General features: G+C 33.8%; 2 protein-coding genes across 2 annotated transcripts; both read left to right on the top strand.

Moving 5' to 3' along the window:
* The first annotated feature begins 1,291 nt into the window (after nucleotides 1–1,291).
* Nucleotides 1,292–2,233, top strand: LOC123230994 (olfactory receptor 13D1-like). Its single transcript, XM_044657196.1, has one exon. It carries the CDS (start codon nucleotides 1,292–1,294, stop codon nucleotides 2,231–2,233), a length of 942 nt encoding a protein of 313 aa, XP_044513131.1.
* A 13,011-nt stretch (nucleotides 2,234–15,244) lies between these two features.
* On the top strand, nucleotides 15,245–16,186 carry LOC123230993 (olfactory receptor 13D1-like). Its single transcript, XM_044657195.1, has one exon. It carries the CDS (start codon nucleotides 15,245–15,247, stop codon nucleotides 16,184–16,186), a length of 942 nt encoding a protein of 313 aa, XP_044513130.1.
* Nucleotides 16,187–17,280: the final 1,094 nt, after the last annotated feature.

The following is a 17,280-nucleotide window of genomic DNA, read 5'->3' as shown; positions in this document are numbered from 1 at the left end:
AAGAAAGAAAGAAAGAAAGAAAGAAAGAAAGAAAGAAAGAAAGAAAGAAAGAAAGAAAGAAAGAAAGAAAGAAAGAAAGAAAGAAAGAAAGAAAAAGAATTGGGCAAAATCTGAATAAAACTGCTTTGATTGTAGAGCTGCATTTTAAAAACTCAGGGTCTACAGACTCTCGGTATAGTCCAAGTTCTTACAGATTTTATAAGCATAGACAGTGATTCAACACTGTTCAAACAAATGAACAGGGCTTATAGGACAGAGCTAGATATTCAGGTTCTTAACAGGGATGATGAACGGGACTTTTCATCATTCCTTTTCTCAGGTGGCTTAGTCATGAAACCAAAACACTAGGTCTTAAATTTCCTTATGGTACAAACACCAAAGTGTGTGGCAAGGTAGGGGAACTGATATAGGCATTTTTTCTACATTGCAAACTCTCTTGATATTATTCCTCTTCTATTATACCTTAATCTTAATAAGTAATTAAAAGCAACTTAATTAAATTTCTTTTCAAGTTGACTGGGTATTAGTATGCTAACCTTTGAGGAATGAGTCCAGGCACATTGTCAGGGTTTGGAGAAAGGTCCATTGATCAAAGTATTAGGCCCTCCCTTAAGGTACAAGTTCACAGCAAAAGTTGATGTTTCCTATGAGGCCTTGGAAGGCAGCATAGTGAAGTAAAAAAAATAGTATTGGACTAGAAATCAGGAGACAAGAATTCTTACTACAAATAATTGCTTAACTTTTCAGTTTCTCATATCTTCATATGTTAAATGGAGATTATAATGCTTGCCAACTACAAGGAATATTATGACAGTCAGTGATGATGAGATAAATGGGAAAAGATTTGAAAAAGTACAAAATATATGACGTAATAAAGAAGAGGGAAAACCATAATCCAAAAAGCAAAACTTACTTAAAATGCAAAAATAGCAATAAAATAATCTTCAGAGTGACTAAAAGTAAAAAAGTCAAGGAAATGAGGATATTGTAGGTCTTTTTATATGAAAGATAGTTTCAGTAAAGAATAGAAATTATACACATATAAAATCATTAACCAGCTCTGATCTGTTTGTAAATATAAGCTCGAATTTCTGTTTTCTTTGCACTCTTGCTCATATATTTGAAAATCTGTGTCTATCAATGGAAATCCAAATAAAATTGATATTAACAGAAGGAAAAATAAAAAGAACAAATCATATATGATAGAAATGTACACCACTGTTACTGTTCAATCTCATTTCTATGACAAGTATCTTTCTATAATTCCCACAGGTGACACAGAAAAATTAATATGGACAAAGGGAATTACACAGCTGTAACTGAGTTTTTTCTGGTAGGTCTTTCTCATTACCCAGGCCTCCAGATATCTCTTTATGTGCTCTGTTTGTTGATGTACTTGGTGATCCTTTTGGGAAACAGCATCCTGATTATCATCAGTGTACTGGATTCCCGTCTTCACACGCCCATGTACTTTTTCCTTGGGAATCTCTCCTTCCTGGACATCTGTTACACATCTTCCTTTATTCCTAAGATTCTGATTAATTTTACGTCTGAGAGAAAATCGATATCTTTCCTTGGATGTACACTACAGATGGTTATTTCTCTTGGACTAGGATCAACAGAATGTATACTCCTGGCTGTGATGGCCTATGACAGATACGTTGCCATCTGCAATCCCTTAAGATATACCATCATTATGAATAAGGGACTCTGTGCACAGATGGCGGCTTGGACTTGGATAGCTGGATTTCTCATAGCCCTGATACAAACTGTGCTTGCCATGATAAAGCCTTTTTGTGGGAATATTATTGACCACATTACCTGTGAGATCTTGGCCCTTCTCAAGCTTATTTGTGTAGATATATCCCTCAATGTGCTTATCATGATGGTGGGGAGTATTGTTCTCTTAATCATCCCTCTGATGCTCATTTTCTTCTCTTACATTTTCATCCTTGCCACCATCCTGAAAATTAACTCTAGTGAAGGGAGGAAAAAGGCCTTTTCCACTTGTTCAGCCCACCTGACTGTGGTGATTTTGTTCTATGGGTCTGCCCTTTTCATGTATATGAAGCCCAAGTCCAAGGACACAAAGACATCTGATGAAATCATTGTGCTTTCTTATGGGGTAGTAACTCCAATGCTGAACCCCATCATCTATAGCCTGAGGAACAAAGAGGTGAAAGGAGCTGTGAAGAAAGTTTTATTCAGAACTCTATTTTTACAGAAAACATGACAAATTCTGTGGTTTTCAGTGCCCTTACTTTGTTTGGAAGATTTATTGCTTTGTGTTCAAAGATAGCACCATTGTCCCTATTGTCACATGAGACTGGCTGAAAAGTCAAATTGGTAATTCCTAATATTTTGCATAAACTTTACATATTTTGGAAAGATCTCTTATTTACTGGTTCAGCTACTATGTGGCTTCTGGACTTTGCCACTTCATATATTGGGATTTAGGATACTTTTTATTAAAATTAATCACACACAAACTGAATGATCATTAGTTAATGAAGATATCTATTAACTAATGTCATACTTAGAGAAATTATCAGAAACTTGTTAAAATATTTAAGCTTTCTCTGTGAATGTACAAAATCTCACAGTGAAGAGAGCACTGAAGCTGGGGTCAGGAAGACCTGAGTTCAAATTTAGTCTTAAACATTTATTAACTCTGTTACCCTGGGTAAATCACTTAACCTCTCTCTTCCTCAACTTTCCCAGCTGTATAATGGAGAGTGTAATAGTGCTACCTCACAAAATGGTGTAAAGAAAATATGAAATGATATTTATAAAGTCCTTAGCAAAGTATGTACCACAGAGTAGAGACTTTGGAATTATTTATTCTCTTCATCACACCCTTCCTTTCTCTTCTCAGGAAAATCATGTTATTAATCCTTAATAGTCTCAAGAGAAGTAAGAGACCTACAAGAGACTCAGTTTAACTGTCATTCTACAATCTCTAAACTAGACTGTCTGAAGTGATCCCAATATGCATAAAAGAATTTTTCCTGAGAATATGTTTTTGTATTTTTATCTTATTTTGTGAAGAATTTTATTTTTGTTTTTCAGTTCCAAATTCTCTTCCTCCTTCCTCTCCTTCTCCCTTCTATTAATATGGAAAGAAATACTATATCCATTACTATGTACATAAAATCATGCAAAATGTATTTTCCCATTAGCTATGTTCACAAAAAAAGCAAACAATAAAAAAATAAAGTGAAAAAATATGCTTCAAACTCTACTCTCACTTCACCAGTTCTCGATCTATAGGTAGATAGCATTTTTCAACATGGATCCCTTGGAATTGTGGTAGATCTTTGAACTAATCAGTTACTGCCTTTCACAGTTTATTATGTTTACACTATTTCTATTATTGTTTATAATTGTCCTCCTGGTTCTGTTCATTTCTCATTGCATCAATTTATATAAGTTGAAGAAACATTATGAAGAGAATTCTTGATATACCCTGGAAGCTATACTAAAACACTGAATGGTGCCACCATGACAAGAATTGAGAAGACAGTAGTAACAATGGCAGTTAGATGTTACTCTTTTTTTGTAATCTTTCCCTCAGGAAATACTTAAATCATTAGTCGCGGCTCTCATTGTTTGCTACATTCTTAATAACTTGTATATCCAATAACCTTGATATTTATATTAAGCACAGAAAATTAGGGAGTTGAGATAGAAACTAGCAAAATTCAATGAAAAAATGGGTCTTTGCAGATTATTTAATTTTAAACAAAATTAATAAACTTTTTTGGAACCTTGGACTAAATGATTAATTATTGAGAGATATGATTTTAATAATTAATGTAGAAGTATCAGATAATCCAATGCAGCTAGATGGTACTTGGGAGAGAAGACTTCTTCCTGAATTCAAATCTAGTCTCAGACACTTACTAGCTGCATGATCCTGGACAAGTCACTTAACCTTATTTGCCTTAGTTTCTTCCTCTGTAAAATGAGCTGGAGAAGGAAATAGCAAATCACTCAACCTTCAGAGAAAGAATTGTTAAAGAAAATTAGGTAAAACATAGTTTTATACATACAGGTATCTTTTTATCAAACTATACCTTCTCTAATGGGGGAGGGAGGAAGTTAACTGGGTATTTTAATGTAACAAACAAATAATTTTTTACATTTTTTAAAAGAATGAAAAAAGGAAAATGAAGTAGTAGCAGCTAAAGGAAAGTGTTATTATGACCCCAGGCTACAAATAGAGGTTTCAACTCTACTACAACAAAAGGACATGAAAGATTACTTTACATTCTGGGAGGAAAGGTACAATACCCACAAATATGCCCCAGTGAACCGCAGTTAGAGGAGAGAGAAATATAAATATAGACATTTGGAAAATAACATAAAATGGAATAAAGTATTTTCTCAATTGTGAAGAGATTTTTATTCAACAAATGGAATAAATTATTACCGATGAAGTAGATATGCTTAAGCACATGAATATATTTAGAAAAAGATTGGGGAAACTTTGTGGCAATTATGACAGATATGAACATGATATACAAAAGATATAAAGAAATACTAAAAAAACTAACTAGTGATTATGATTCTATCCTTGATAAAGTATATAGTGAAAGGACATAGATGAATATTACAAAATGAGACACAAATTTTTAATATTTACTTGAAAAGTATGCAATCTAACAAGCATAGGTGCAAACTTAGACAGCTTAGACATACCTCACATCTATAAAAAATGGCAAAAAAATATTTAAACCAAGGAAATTTAAAAGCAGAAATGGTTGTAGATAACCACGTATACTTATTCATTTCTCAGAGAATTTCAAACTTTTAGAATATTTTTTAAAGAAATTTAACAACAATCAAGAAAAGACATTCAAATCCTTTTGGCCTGATAATTCTAATGTTGGAAATATATCTTCAAAGTATTAGAAGATCAATTTAAGGGTTTTACATTTAAAGATTTTCAGAGAAATAATTGGAAACTTGAAAAAAACTAAATGTCTAATAATATAATAGACACATCATTTGTGGTATATTCATATAGTAGAGCATTATAAAATAGAATGTTGATAATGACAACTATAAAATAATAAAGGTCAAAATAAAAAAATCAACTGCCAGTAAGAATTAAGAAATTAAGAAAGATAAGTATGAGAAATAGAAAGAAATGTGGAAAGATATCTTTATCAAGTAATGCAAAAAAAGAAAAAGATAGAAAAATGAAGACATAGTAAATATGGCCAGGATAGAGGAAAAGGGAATGAGAATCAATTTGGGAAGGGAAAAATCCTAATGACAGGTTTATAACAATAACTTCGTTTTCATAAATAATGGATTAAAACTTACATAACTATTAAGAAAGTTTACTTGATGGTGCCAATGTTATAAAGGAAATTACCTAATCCTTCAGTTTGTACATCACGTTCTGCATGTCCTATACAACTTTTTCATGATCTTTTATCAAATTGGTCTCTGTGCTATAATGAAAGCTTTGGTTTTGCATCAAAGTAAAATAAATTCATCACATTTAGAACATAAAAATAATTAATAAAAATAAAAATATTAATAAACAATTTAATTTCTTTTTAGTATAAAGTCATGGATTTGAGAATTAGTGAAATGACTCATATTTCTAAAAAATAATACTACTACAGTAATAATAATTATGGGTAGCATTTCCATGAGCAGCCACGTGGCACAGTGGATAGAATATTGGTCATGCTTAACTAGTTGTGTGACCCTGGAAAAATCACTTAATTCTTTTTGCTTCATGCCTTCATCTGTAAAATGAGCTGGAAAAGGAAATAGTAAATCACTCCAGTACCTTCGCCAAGAAAACCTCAAAAGAGGTCACAAAGAGTTAGACACTATTAAAATGACTGACCAACAACAACAAAGCATTCCCATAGCATTTTGATATTTGCAAAGCAAAACATAGACATACATATATGTTCATGTACATGTATAAACTTTTATTTGATAATCTACATGTATATGCATATATATACAGATTTATGTATGTATAAAATATCATTTGATACTCTATACATATACACTTATATGTACAGATTTGTGTGTGTGCAAAATCTCATTTGATCCTCAATAACCCTGGAGGCCATGAACATGATACTATTATCCCATTTTACAAATAAGGAAACTGAGGCAGTCAAAGGTTGAGTGACTTACTCTTGAGGTCACACAATTAGTAAATATCTGAGTCAGGATTTAAACTCACTTGTTCCTGACTCCAAGCCCAGCACTCGATGCCTATCAAAATCTTTGAAGATCTCAGTTCTGTTGTTCAGCACACTGTCTCTTCCTCCCAACTTTGCACGATCCACAAATTTTATGAGCATTCAAGACATTAATAAAAATGGAGATTATAATAGAATCAAAAATTAAGCTTTGGCTCATTCAACGAGTCTAGTTATACTTCACTTCTGAATTCATCTTTCCATATTATCTTTCAGCCCTAATCTCTATTTTATCCATACTCTCTTCTCTCAGAGTTTTCATGATCCTTCTGATCCTTCCTTCTCTATGGAGTTTGTTGGCTCTTCCCTCAGGTCACAGCCTATTACTGTTAAAGTTACCACCATCCTTGCAGTAATCATCTCAGGTCACATCCTCTCGGTGCCATTCTCTACTTCTCATTCTCTCAAACCCTCACCACTGTCCCAACAGCAAAACAAAGGTCGAATCTTATCACTTGTACAATGTCTCATATGTGTCCACTTCTCCCCTTTGACACCATAACCATCCTACTACAGGCACTCATCACCTTATTCTTGGACTATTGTTAATAGTCATTTGGTTGATCTCCTTAACTAGTTTCTCCTCATTTCAGTCCAGCCTCCATGCATCTGTGAAGTTTATCCATCAAAAACAAAGGTCTAACCATATCAGCCTCCTCTTCTTATAAACTCTAGTGATTCCCAACAAATAGGCCTCAATTAGTGTGAATAATGAACTCACTAAAGTATCTGTATGTGTTCATACTTGCAGTTTGGAGTTATAATTATGTAAAATATAATAATTGGTTCCAGCCCCAAGGAAATTTGCAATGCAAATTCAAATAATGCCACCACTTTAAGGGGATTCACTCATCAGACTCTCAGACTCTTTCAGACCTAGCTATCTATAATCCTTTTGGCTTTGAAAGCCCTTTATAGCCTGGAACTTTCCATTATTCTTATACTTTGAGATCTAGATACAGATTTCCTTGCTTTTCCTCATGCACAACATGATTATCTTATCTCCTGTATTCAAGTCATTTCTTTGATGATCATTCTATGCCTGGAACTCTCTCCTTCCTCCTTTCTACCTCCTAGCTTCCCTGGCTTCAAGTCTCAGCTAAAATCTCATCTCTAACTGAAAGCCTTTCCCATTCTTTCTTAATCTTGGTACTTCCTGGCAAAACTACACTCAATTTATTCTGCTTGTATGTTTGTACATAGTTATTTGCATGTTGCCCTCTCCATAAAAACTAATGCCTTAATAGCAACAACTACTTTTGGCCTTCTTTTTAATCCCTAGTATTTAGCATACTGCCTGGCACATAGTAGGTGCTTAAAAATGCTAACTGACCAATTGACACATGCAAAAAAAGACAAACTATAGCCCCATCTGTCCCATAAGCATAGATAACTATTCTTGAGTGGACAAAGTGAGATTTATATAATACAGCAGATATTGATGCACATGTATGTGAAAGAAAATTCTTTACTCTATTGTCTATCCTGAGTTAATTTTAACTTAAGTACCCCTACTTAGTACCTAACTAGACTGAAGACAGGATCAGTCACCCCTTATCTACTTTTGAATTGAATCAACAGAAGATTAAACACCTTACTAAGTACTAGGTACTTAGACCTTAGGAAGGTACTTAGAAAATTCACAACCTTAGAAATTCAATCAAATCAGGAATCTGTAAATCTTTTTGATGAGAACTTAACTTTCAGAAGGTGAGAAGTTAATCCTACAGACACTGCCCTCTGGGCAATGACAGACAATTCAGAAACTGTGATTGGCCCCTGTGAAGAGGGAAAGGGACAAGAAGTCATCATAAGAAGGAAGCCCCTAACTCTTTCAGGGCAGATTGTCTTTGAGAAGATAGTCTGAAGAGATTGTCTTCTGGAGATAATCTTAGGTAGTCTTCAAGGGAGCTTCACTGGAGACTATGGTTTGGATTGTGGGCTTGGAGCTCAACTTCTACTTGGACTCTGACTCTTGTATTACTTTGTTGGGTGAGTAAAAGGCTGACCCCTTTTCCTAGCTTCAGGAGAGAATAGCTTCCATCTTGGAGGAGGCCGGAGTGGTTACTCGCTACCAGCCTTCCTGGTTGAGAGGTAATTAATCTCTGCCTGGAATGAGCAGACCCAGATCAAAAAAAGATTGAGGTTGATAGGATAGATAACTTCTCTATCCTCCTCACATTTCTCTTCTTTATTGTTTCCTCTCTATTTGTAAATAATTGTAAATAAATTTCTGACTCAAGATATAATAAATACTGGCAATCACATAATTTCATATAATCATCGTCCAATCATTAATCTTAACCTTTACATGTCCAAGTGTAGGCGGAAGAGAAATAAAATTGGAGAATAGAATACCACAAAACAGATGAAGATAGTAAGTTTGATCCAGATTCTTCAACAGCTGATAACATCCAGAAATATTAGAGAAAAATGGAAGTCTGGCCTGAATCATGAAGATAACTATGTTGTTCCCTCAGTGTTTGACCAGGCAAGGAAAAAAACTTTAGTCTTCCTCTTTTGCATTGTTTATATTTGCCACTTCTTTTACCTGTTAATGTTGTTGTAATTAGATTGTTGGGACTTCATCCCTAAAGCATCAAAAAGTTGCTAACTTCCATGCAGTTATTTCATACCACTTTAAATTACTTCAGGGAATTAAAAAGAGTCTCTAAAAACACTGGGGCGGGGTTGTGGTGGGGAGAAGAGTGTTAAATTGGCATCTATACCTAATAGTTGATCCTTTGGAAATTTCCAGGGACCACAGGTTGTAGCACATTTGTAGTAGACCTGGAAATGTAGTGTCCCTCTCTATACAAGCTATCGTCATGAGAGTAGCAAAAGTTGAGGCATCCTCTTGATTCTGACAATTTTTCACAGTATTTCTAAATTGTAAAAATTTTATCCTTTGTCCATATGATCCCATAAAAACATCCTAGAAAGAAAGGGGGAGTTGTAAACTACCTTCAGTAAAATTAATTTCTGCCTCACAAACAACAGGGATATAGTATCAGGAAGTGCATTTATATGTTTGCTACTATTGTCAACATGAATATTTGGAATTTTAAAGGATTTTTTAAATTAAAATTTTAAAAATAGTTTCTTTGCTCAGTATTCCAGAAGAAACATCAACTAAGTGACTAAGAAACAGAGGAGAAGGCCTGGAACTCACTCTGAGAGGTAAATGAGAATGGTTGGCAGAACCTTTGGAAAGGTGATTTTCAGAGATGAAAATGAAAATGGGAATTAGTAATATAACTTGGGGCAGGGAATGTTGGAAAAAAAGTAAGACAGGTAGAAACACTAATATGGAATCTCAAGTAGTTTTAATGAAAAATGCAAATTGAGCAGAAAACTTGCAGAGATTTTGCTGAAGTGGGAAGAATGGATTTCTGCCAATTGTCTTTACTATAGGTATCTTGCTCAGGAATGATTACAGTATCAGTTCAATTTTTATTAAATTCATGCCTGGTCAAACCCTGCAGGGTTATTGTAAGAATAAAATGAGAGAATAATGAAAAGTATTTCATAAATAATTGATTGCCACATAAAAATATGAGTTTAATATCATTTCTCTCATTTGTCTTTATTTGAGCTGACCTGTATCGAGGAAAATATTTCCTATTCCCTGAAAATATGTAAGAAAAGGATACATTTTCCATCTCATACCCCAGAGCATATTTTAAAAAAATATTTCATTTATGCTTTTTTCTTTTTTCATATATCACTTTCATTTTCATTTGATTGTCCTATCCCTTAGAATTTTCCCTTATAACAAATAGGTAGTCAAACAAAACACACCAGGACATTGACCTTGTTCAAGATGTTTACCTCTCTCATTCCTCTGCCATAGAATCACCTCTCTGCTGAGATTTCAGTCTATTGAATTACAATATTGATGAGAGTTCTAACGCTTTTCTATATTATTTTCCTGTTCATTCTTCTGGTCATTGTATAAATTATTTTCTTGCTTCTAACTACTATTGATCATTTTGTCTTCTGCCTTTTTTATTTAGCCAGTGCCCCAAACAGGGCAAAATAGGCAAAATATCTTACTTTAACTTTCTACCTCCAGAAATTAGGCTAAATGATGCATTGACAAAATGACTGTCATCATCATCATTGTTGTTATTATTATTACTTGTATGCTTGAAACTACAAGTATACCTAGCATTTAGAGAGACTTCTGTCCTCAGTGGGGAAAAATTCTACATTACTACCTTTTATTGTAATGATTTTTTTAATTCTATATCATAAGGAGTAACTGAGTGGCACAGTCTAGTAGAGCCTTGGTCCTGGCGTCAAGAAGACATGAGTTCAAATCTAGGCTTGGACACTAGTTTTGTGACCCTGGGCAAGTTACTGAATCACTGTTTGCCTCTGTCTCCTCATTTTTAAAATGGAAGTAATAATAGCACTTGTCTCCTATGATTGTAACGATGATCAATTGAAATAAACTTTGTAAAATACAGAATGCAGGGTCTGACACGTAGGTACTATATAAATATTAGATCATAGGCATTATGTAAGTCAAGGACTTTCTTTAAATTATATTTGCTTATAGCTTGATAACTTGCCTGCTCAGTGTTCAGTGTATTTATTTATTTATTTGTAACTTTCTCAAAAAGGCTTGCCAAACCTCACCCTTCACTCTTAAAAACTGCAGCTTATTTCAAGGTTGTTCTGATAACTACTAGCATCTAATGAGAGCAGACATCTATCATAAGAAAATAACTACCTTCCAACGACACTACCTGTGTATTATGCTCATGCTAATTTTGACGATATTGAGGGTCTTTAATGTGTACCAAGTGTAAGTTTCTCAGAAACGTCAGTCATGAGCTCAGAAAAAAAAATCTACCATTTTAAGCAAAGGCACTCTGAACAACTGGCTTTCCAACCTTCAATGAAAGTTTAAAAGTAGGCTCTTAAGAAGTAATGAAAAACCATGGAAAATGTTTCTTAATTAATCAATTAAATAAAATTTTAAAAAAGAAATAAGGAAAAACTAAAACATTTTTCCATCTAATAAAACGAATAACCCAACCTCAATCGTACTTCTTCCAAAGACTCATCCTAAAACTCTCATATAGGTACTATATTGATATGGAGGGCCAGGAATTTCACAGACAAAAAGAATATGTGCTTTATCTTTAAGTACCTGAAGGAGCCTTAACCGCATTCTTATTTTCTACATATATTACTCATCCTAAATCTAATTAATTGTGCCTTCTATCCTTTAAAAATCAGAGCTAAAATATATGATGTGTACATTAGTCTTTATTTTTACCTATCATTAATACCCATTATTATTTTTACATATTATATTTACCTATTAGAGGTCATTAGAAGTACTGCAATGCTTACAAAAAAGTATCAATTTAGGGAGCATTTGCTACTAAATATTGGGGGAACTATGGGAGATACAGAATTACTCTCTTACTCTTGGAGTTAGTCCACGTAACCTAGGATATGGCCCCACTCTCACAAATTTTTAATCTTTGTCTCTACTGATTTCTTTCCCATTACCATCAAATATGTTCAAGTTTCCCCATTCTAAAGTATTTTTATACTCCCTGCTCAAGAAATAATGGCCAGCTAGGTGGTTCCGTGAATATAATGTTGGGCCTGGAGTCAGGAAGACTCATTGTCCTAAATTCAAATTGAGATTCGGATGTACTAGCTGTGTGCCCATGGCAAGTCACTGAAGTGTGTTTAACAGAGTTTTCTCATCTGTTAAATGAGCTGGAGAAGTAAATGGTAAACCATTCCAGTATCTCTGCCAAGAAAACTCCAAATGGGCTCATGAAAGATTCTGACAGAACTGAACAATTCAACAGTCATTTATCATCCTACTTCTTCCTTGTCAAACTTGCAGTAAGTTTAGTCTGCATAGCTTATTTCTACTTTATTATTTCCTATTTCTTCTTCAACCCCATGAAAGATAGACTGCAGTCCTCCAGGTACAGATAGCAACATAAGTAAAGTATCAGGGCAGCAATTCTCTAGTTTGTTGGTCAGGATTTCTTTATCTTCCCAAAAATTATTAAGGACCCCAAAGAGCTATTATTTATTTAGGTTGGATCTATCCACATTTACTATATTATAAATTAAAATTGAATTTTAAATGTATATAGATTTAACACCAGTTATTCCATTATATATTAACACACATAACATATATTTGTGGAAAGTGTTGTTATTTTAAAAACAGGAAGAAAAGTATCATTATTTTGCATGTTTTTTCAAGTCTCTTCAATCTCCAGCTTAATAGAAGATAGCTGGATTCTCATATCTTCTACATTCAATCTGTTGTAATATGTTATTATTGATGTTAAAAAATTCAGCATTATACAGATATTTAATTAGAAAGGGGAAGAGTATCAATAAGATAATATCATTGGTAAATAATACTTTGGTATTTTTATGGAAATAATTTTTATCACATAGACATACACAGTGGTCTTGGGGATGCAGAAATCCCCAAATTGTTCTTTAAGAACCACAGCCTTACAGTGAAGATGTGCTCAAGGAAAGGAAATTTGACACAAGACAGGAAAGTTAAATTACTACTGACTCTGTGGACCTCCTTAAAAAAAAGACAGGGAGGAATATTACCTTTTAGTGGCATGGAAGTAATGTTTACAAAGATACTATCAATTTAGGGAGCATTTGCTGCTAAACATTCAAGGAATTGTGAGAGATATTGAACCCCTTTGTGACTCTTGGAATTAGTCATATTTACCTAGGATATGTCTCCACTCTCTCATAAAATGTCTAATTTATCTTATGTTACAGTTTGTCTTAAAGCCCAGAGAGAGGAGATGGCCCAAGGACCAATGTGAACTGAGAAACATGACACCCAAGAGGTCCTCAAAAGAACATTTTTATTGGTGCAATGGATTGAGTTCTGGGCCAGGACTCAGGAAGATTTGAATTCGGTTTTAACCTCAGAGAGTTACTAGCTTTGTGAACATAGGCAAGTCACTTAACTTCTAATTTCCTCAGTTTCCTCAACTGTAAAATAAAGATAATAGCATCTATCTCCTAAGATGACAACAGATACTTCAAAATTTTAATGGAGATAATCTTCTAAAATGACCATACCATTAAGAGCTACTTCTCATACATTCACTACTAATGTCTTAGATTAAATGTATTTCCAAGGAAACGGTCATAGGAAGTTATGCAGAATTCAATTAAAGGAAAGGTCGTGTTGAATTTGGCACGCTTGGGCAAGAAACATGAATAACCTCCTGCTTGCCTAAGCCACACTTCTGTGCCACTGGGTACAAAACTAGCTGTGATTTCTCCTTCAATCTGATGATTCACAGTTGCTATTGTAAGAGATGTCAGATGCTGGTTTTGCCAAAAAATGTCTTGGCTAATAATAGTAAGAGTTGGCATTTATAAAGCTCAGAGTTCTCACATATTTTGGTCTTAGGAACCTTTTAAACTCTAAAAAATTATTGAGGAAATCAAGGAGTTTTTGCTTATGTAGATCATATCCCTTTATGTCTACAATATTAGAAATGAAAATTGATAAATTTGTTAAACATTTGTTCATTTTAAACTTTTATTTTATGAAAAATAGCTGTTGCAAAAATAGAAAGTGAGAATAATGGAATGGTTATACTTATTTTTGCAAATCCTTTAATGGGCTGAATTCATAGAAGATAGATTTTTCTCACCTGTTTCTGCATTCAATCTGTTAAGATATGTTGTTATAGTTGAAGTACCTGGTGAACATTTGGCCTCACACAAATATATGATTAGAAAAGAGAAGAGTATTTTAACAGGCAGATATTGTATTAGTATTATTATGAAAAGTTCTTATTTCATATGCTATTTAATAGGATCTCAGGGATGCACAGGGGTCTTTCTATCACACTTTAAGAACTGCTAATACAGTGCTTTAACATTTTCATAGCACTATAAATAAGGTTCTCATTTGATCTTCACAACATCCTTGCAAATTAGGCACCATTCGTATCTCAATTTTACATATGAGAAAACTGAGTCCAACAAAGTTTAGGTGACTTTTGCAAAGTGACAAACTACTAGTTAGACTATGAGGCAGGATTGTGAACTCAGGTTTTCTTTACTTCAAACCCAGACCTCTCACACAGTTCACTATCTAGCTGACTCCAATCAAACTGTTAGATTCCACCTAACACGTGGACTTTGAAGATTATTGTCAACATGAAAAAGTAAAAAGAATACTGTCCCAGAAGTCAGGAAGTCAGAATTCTGACTACTATTAACCAGGTCACTGGCCCTTAACAATCACTTAGCTTTTCTCTTCCTCAATATCTTCACCTGCAAAATGGACATTGGAGCACTTGTTCATCCCATTCCATGAGATATTGTGACAATGATTTGATATATGGAAAAAAGATTTGAAAAACTACAAAATGCATGAATTGACAAAGAGTAAAAATACTTTAGTCAAAAGAAGAAAAAATAGGGTGGTAAAAAAGTAGCAATAATAATAACAATAAACTGATGTTCTGCAAACAATAACAAAGCCAAAAGATCAAAGAAACAAAGCTCCTATAGGTATTTCTTTTTTTAATATTTTATTTTTTAGAAAAATTTTCCATGGTTACATGATTCATGTTTTTACTTTCCCCTTCACCCCCCCCATAACCGACATGCATTTCCACTGGTTTTAACATGTGTCATCAATCAAGACATTTCCATATTCCTTCAGGCATTTCTGAGTGACAATACATATTATTGGGTAGTGTTAATATCACAAGAATGTGTATAATTATTAATGAAATAAGCATTTTTGTTTAAATGCACATTTTCCTTCTCTTTTTTAATTCCCATTTATGTCTATATAGTTGAACATTTACAGCTCTTAAAAGAAACCAAGTAAATTATTAACCAATATAAAAAGAAATATTGCTAAATATATACAATTTAAATGTAAGTTACTATTACTATTACTATGACCAGTGTCCTTCCATCATTCCCATAGATGACCAAGATGCAATAACATGGACAAGGGGAATTACACAGCTGTGACTGAGTTTTTTCTGATTGGACTTTCTCAGTACCCAAGCCTCCAGATGTTTCTTTATATGATCTGCCTAGTGATGTACCTGGTGATCCTTTTGGGAAACAGCATCCTCATTATCATCAGTATCTTGGATCTCCGCCTTCACACTCCTATGTATTTTTTCCTTGGGAATCTCTCCTTCCTAGATATCTGTTATACATCGGTCTCTGTTCCCCAAATTCTGGCTAATTTTATGTCTGAGAGAAAATCAATTTCTTTCACTAGGTGTGTGCTTCAGATGTTTATGTCCCTTGGATTAGGGTCCACAGAGTGTCTGCTGCTGGCAGTGATGGCCTATGACAGGTACATTGCCATCTGCAATCCCCTAAGATACACCATCATCATGAATAAGCTACTCTGTGTACAAATGGCTGCTTGGACTTGGATTGTAGGGTCTCTGAATTCCCTGGCACAGACTATGCTTGCTATTATGATGCCTTTCTGTGGGAATATTATTGATCATCTTACTTGTGAGATCCTGGCCCTTCTCAAGCTTATCTGTGTAGACATCTCCCTCAATGTATTTATCATGACAATTGCAAGTATCATTTTCTTAATAAGTCCTCTACTGTTCATTTTCTTCTCTTATGTTTTCATCCTCTCCGCTATTCTGAGGATCAGCTCTAGTGAGGGGAGGAAAAAAGCCTTTTCCACCTGCTCAGCCCACCTAACTGTGGTGATCTTGTTCTATGGGTCAGCTCTTTTCATGTACATGAAGCCCAAGTCCAAGGACACAAAGACTTCAGATGAGATCATTGCACTATCCTATGGAGTAGTGACCCCAATGCTGAATCCCATCATCTACAGCTTAAGAAATAAAGAGGTGAAAGGGGCTATGAAGAAAGTTCTTTTTAGAAATCTCTTCTTGAGAAAAATATGAAAGTCTGAGATTTTCAGTTCCTTTCTTTTGTATGGGGAATTTATTCTTTGCACCTAAACATAGCACCACTCTCCCTAGAAACATGTGTTAACATGATGACAAAGAAGAATGTATAATTTTCACTTTTGTACACAGGCAACATATCTACATTCATCTACTTCTGTACTGCCTTGGCACTTTTGCTATTCTCTGTCCTGGAGTTTATGGTGTCGTTCATTTAAAAAAAGTCACACACATTTAAGCTGAAAGAGCATGAGTTGATGATAGAAAATTAAACTTCCTACTGCAGAAGGTCTGATTCAGAGGAATTAACAGAAACAGTTGTTAAAATACTTAAGCTTCCTAGATAAATATAACAGTTTTAATACTCCTTCGGTAAGATCTATGAATACTATTACTCTATTTCTTATAAGAAATAAATCTATGAGATTCAGTCAGTTTTATTGTTATTCTGGAATTTATTAACTATGATGTCTAACAGGACACTGAATAAGATACAGAGATAAACAATCTAGGGGAAAACATTATGAAAAGAATCTTTGAAATACTTTTTCTGGTATGCCAAGAAGACTGAATACTGAGGTTGTGTTTACAGAATTCAGAACTCAATATCAGTGAGAGTTAATTCAGGCCGTTATCTCTTTCACTGCTGATACATTGAAGTGGTATTTGATTTGTGGGTAGCTAGCTGGATAGATACATACATACATACATACATACGTAGCTCACTCCATATCAAGAAGCAAAACAGAGTATGAGAATAAAGTGTTTAATAAATAGTATTTAATTAACTAGGTTGAAATTCATACCACTCAATTAGTATTATGAGAGATGCTACAATCTTTGGCTGTTTGTAATTTATTTTAGAATTATTTATTGCATATAAAATTTTATTGATTATTACCATATATGCTGCATTTTAGTGATCCGTTTATCATTTTGTCTAGCATTATAACAAATATTACATTATAGTGACTTGAAAAATAGATCCTTACATATTTAATAGGCATGGTGATTTAATGGACATAAAACAGGATTCTTTTAATATTACAAATATATTATTATTATAAGAATATTATAAGATTTTTTTAACT

The sequence above is a fragment of the Gracilinanus agilis genome, chromosome 1 (genome assembly GCF_016433145.1).
Source record: "Gracilinanus agilis isolate LMUSP501 chromosome 1, AgileGrace, whole genome shotgun sequence".
Taxonomy (NCBI): Eukaryota; Metazoa; Chordata; class Mammalia; order Didelphimorphia; family Didelphidae; genus Gracilinanus; species Gracilinanus agilis.
The sequence above is the reverse complement of the archived record's forward strand: the minus strand, read 5'-3'. Positions and strand labels throughout refer to the sequence as shown.

Bases quoted from the DNA above. Each gene is read 5' to 3' on its own strand.
- LOC123230993 (XM_044657195.1), top strand. From the start codon at position 15,245: ATGGACAAGGGGAATTACACAGCTGTGACTGAGTTTTTTCTGATTGGA.
- LOC123230994 (XM_044657196.1), top strand. From the start codon at position 1,292: ATGGACAAAGGGAATTACACAGCTGTAACTGAGTTTTTTCTGGTAGGT.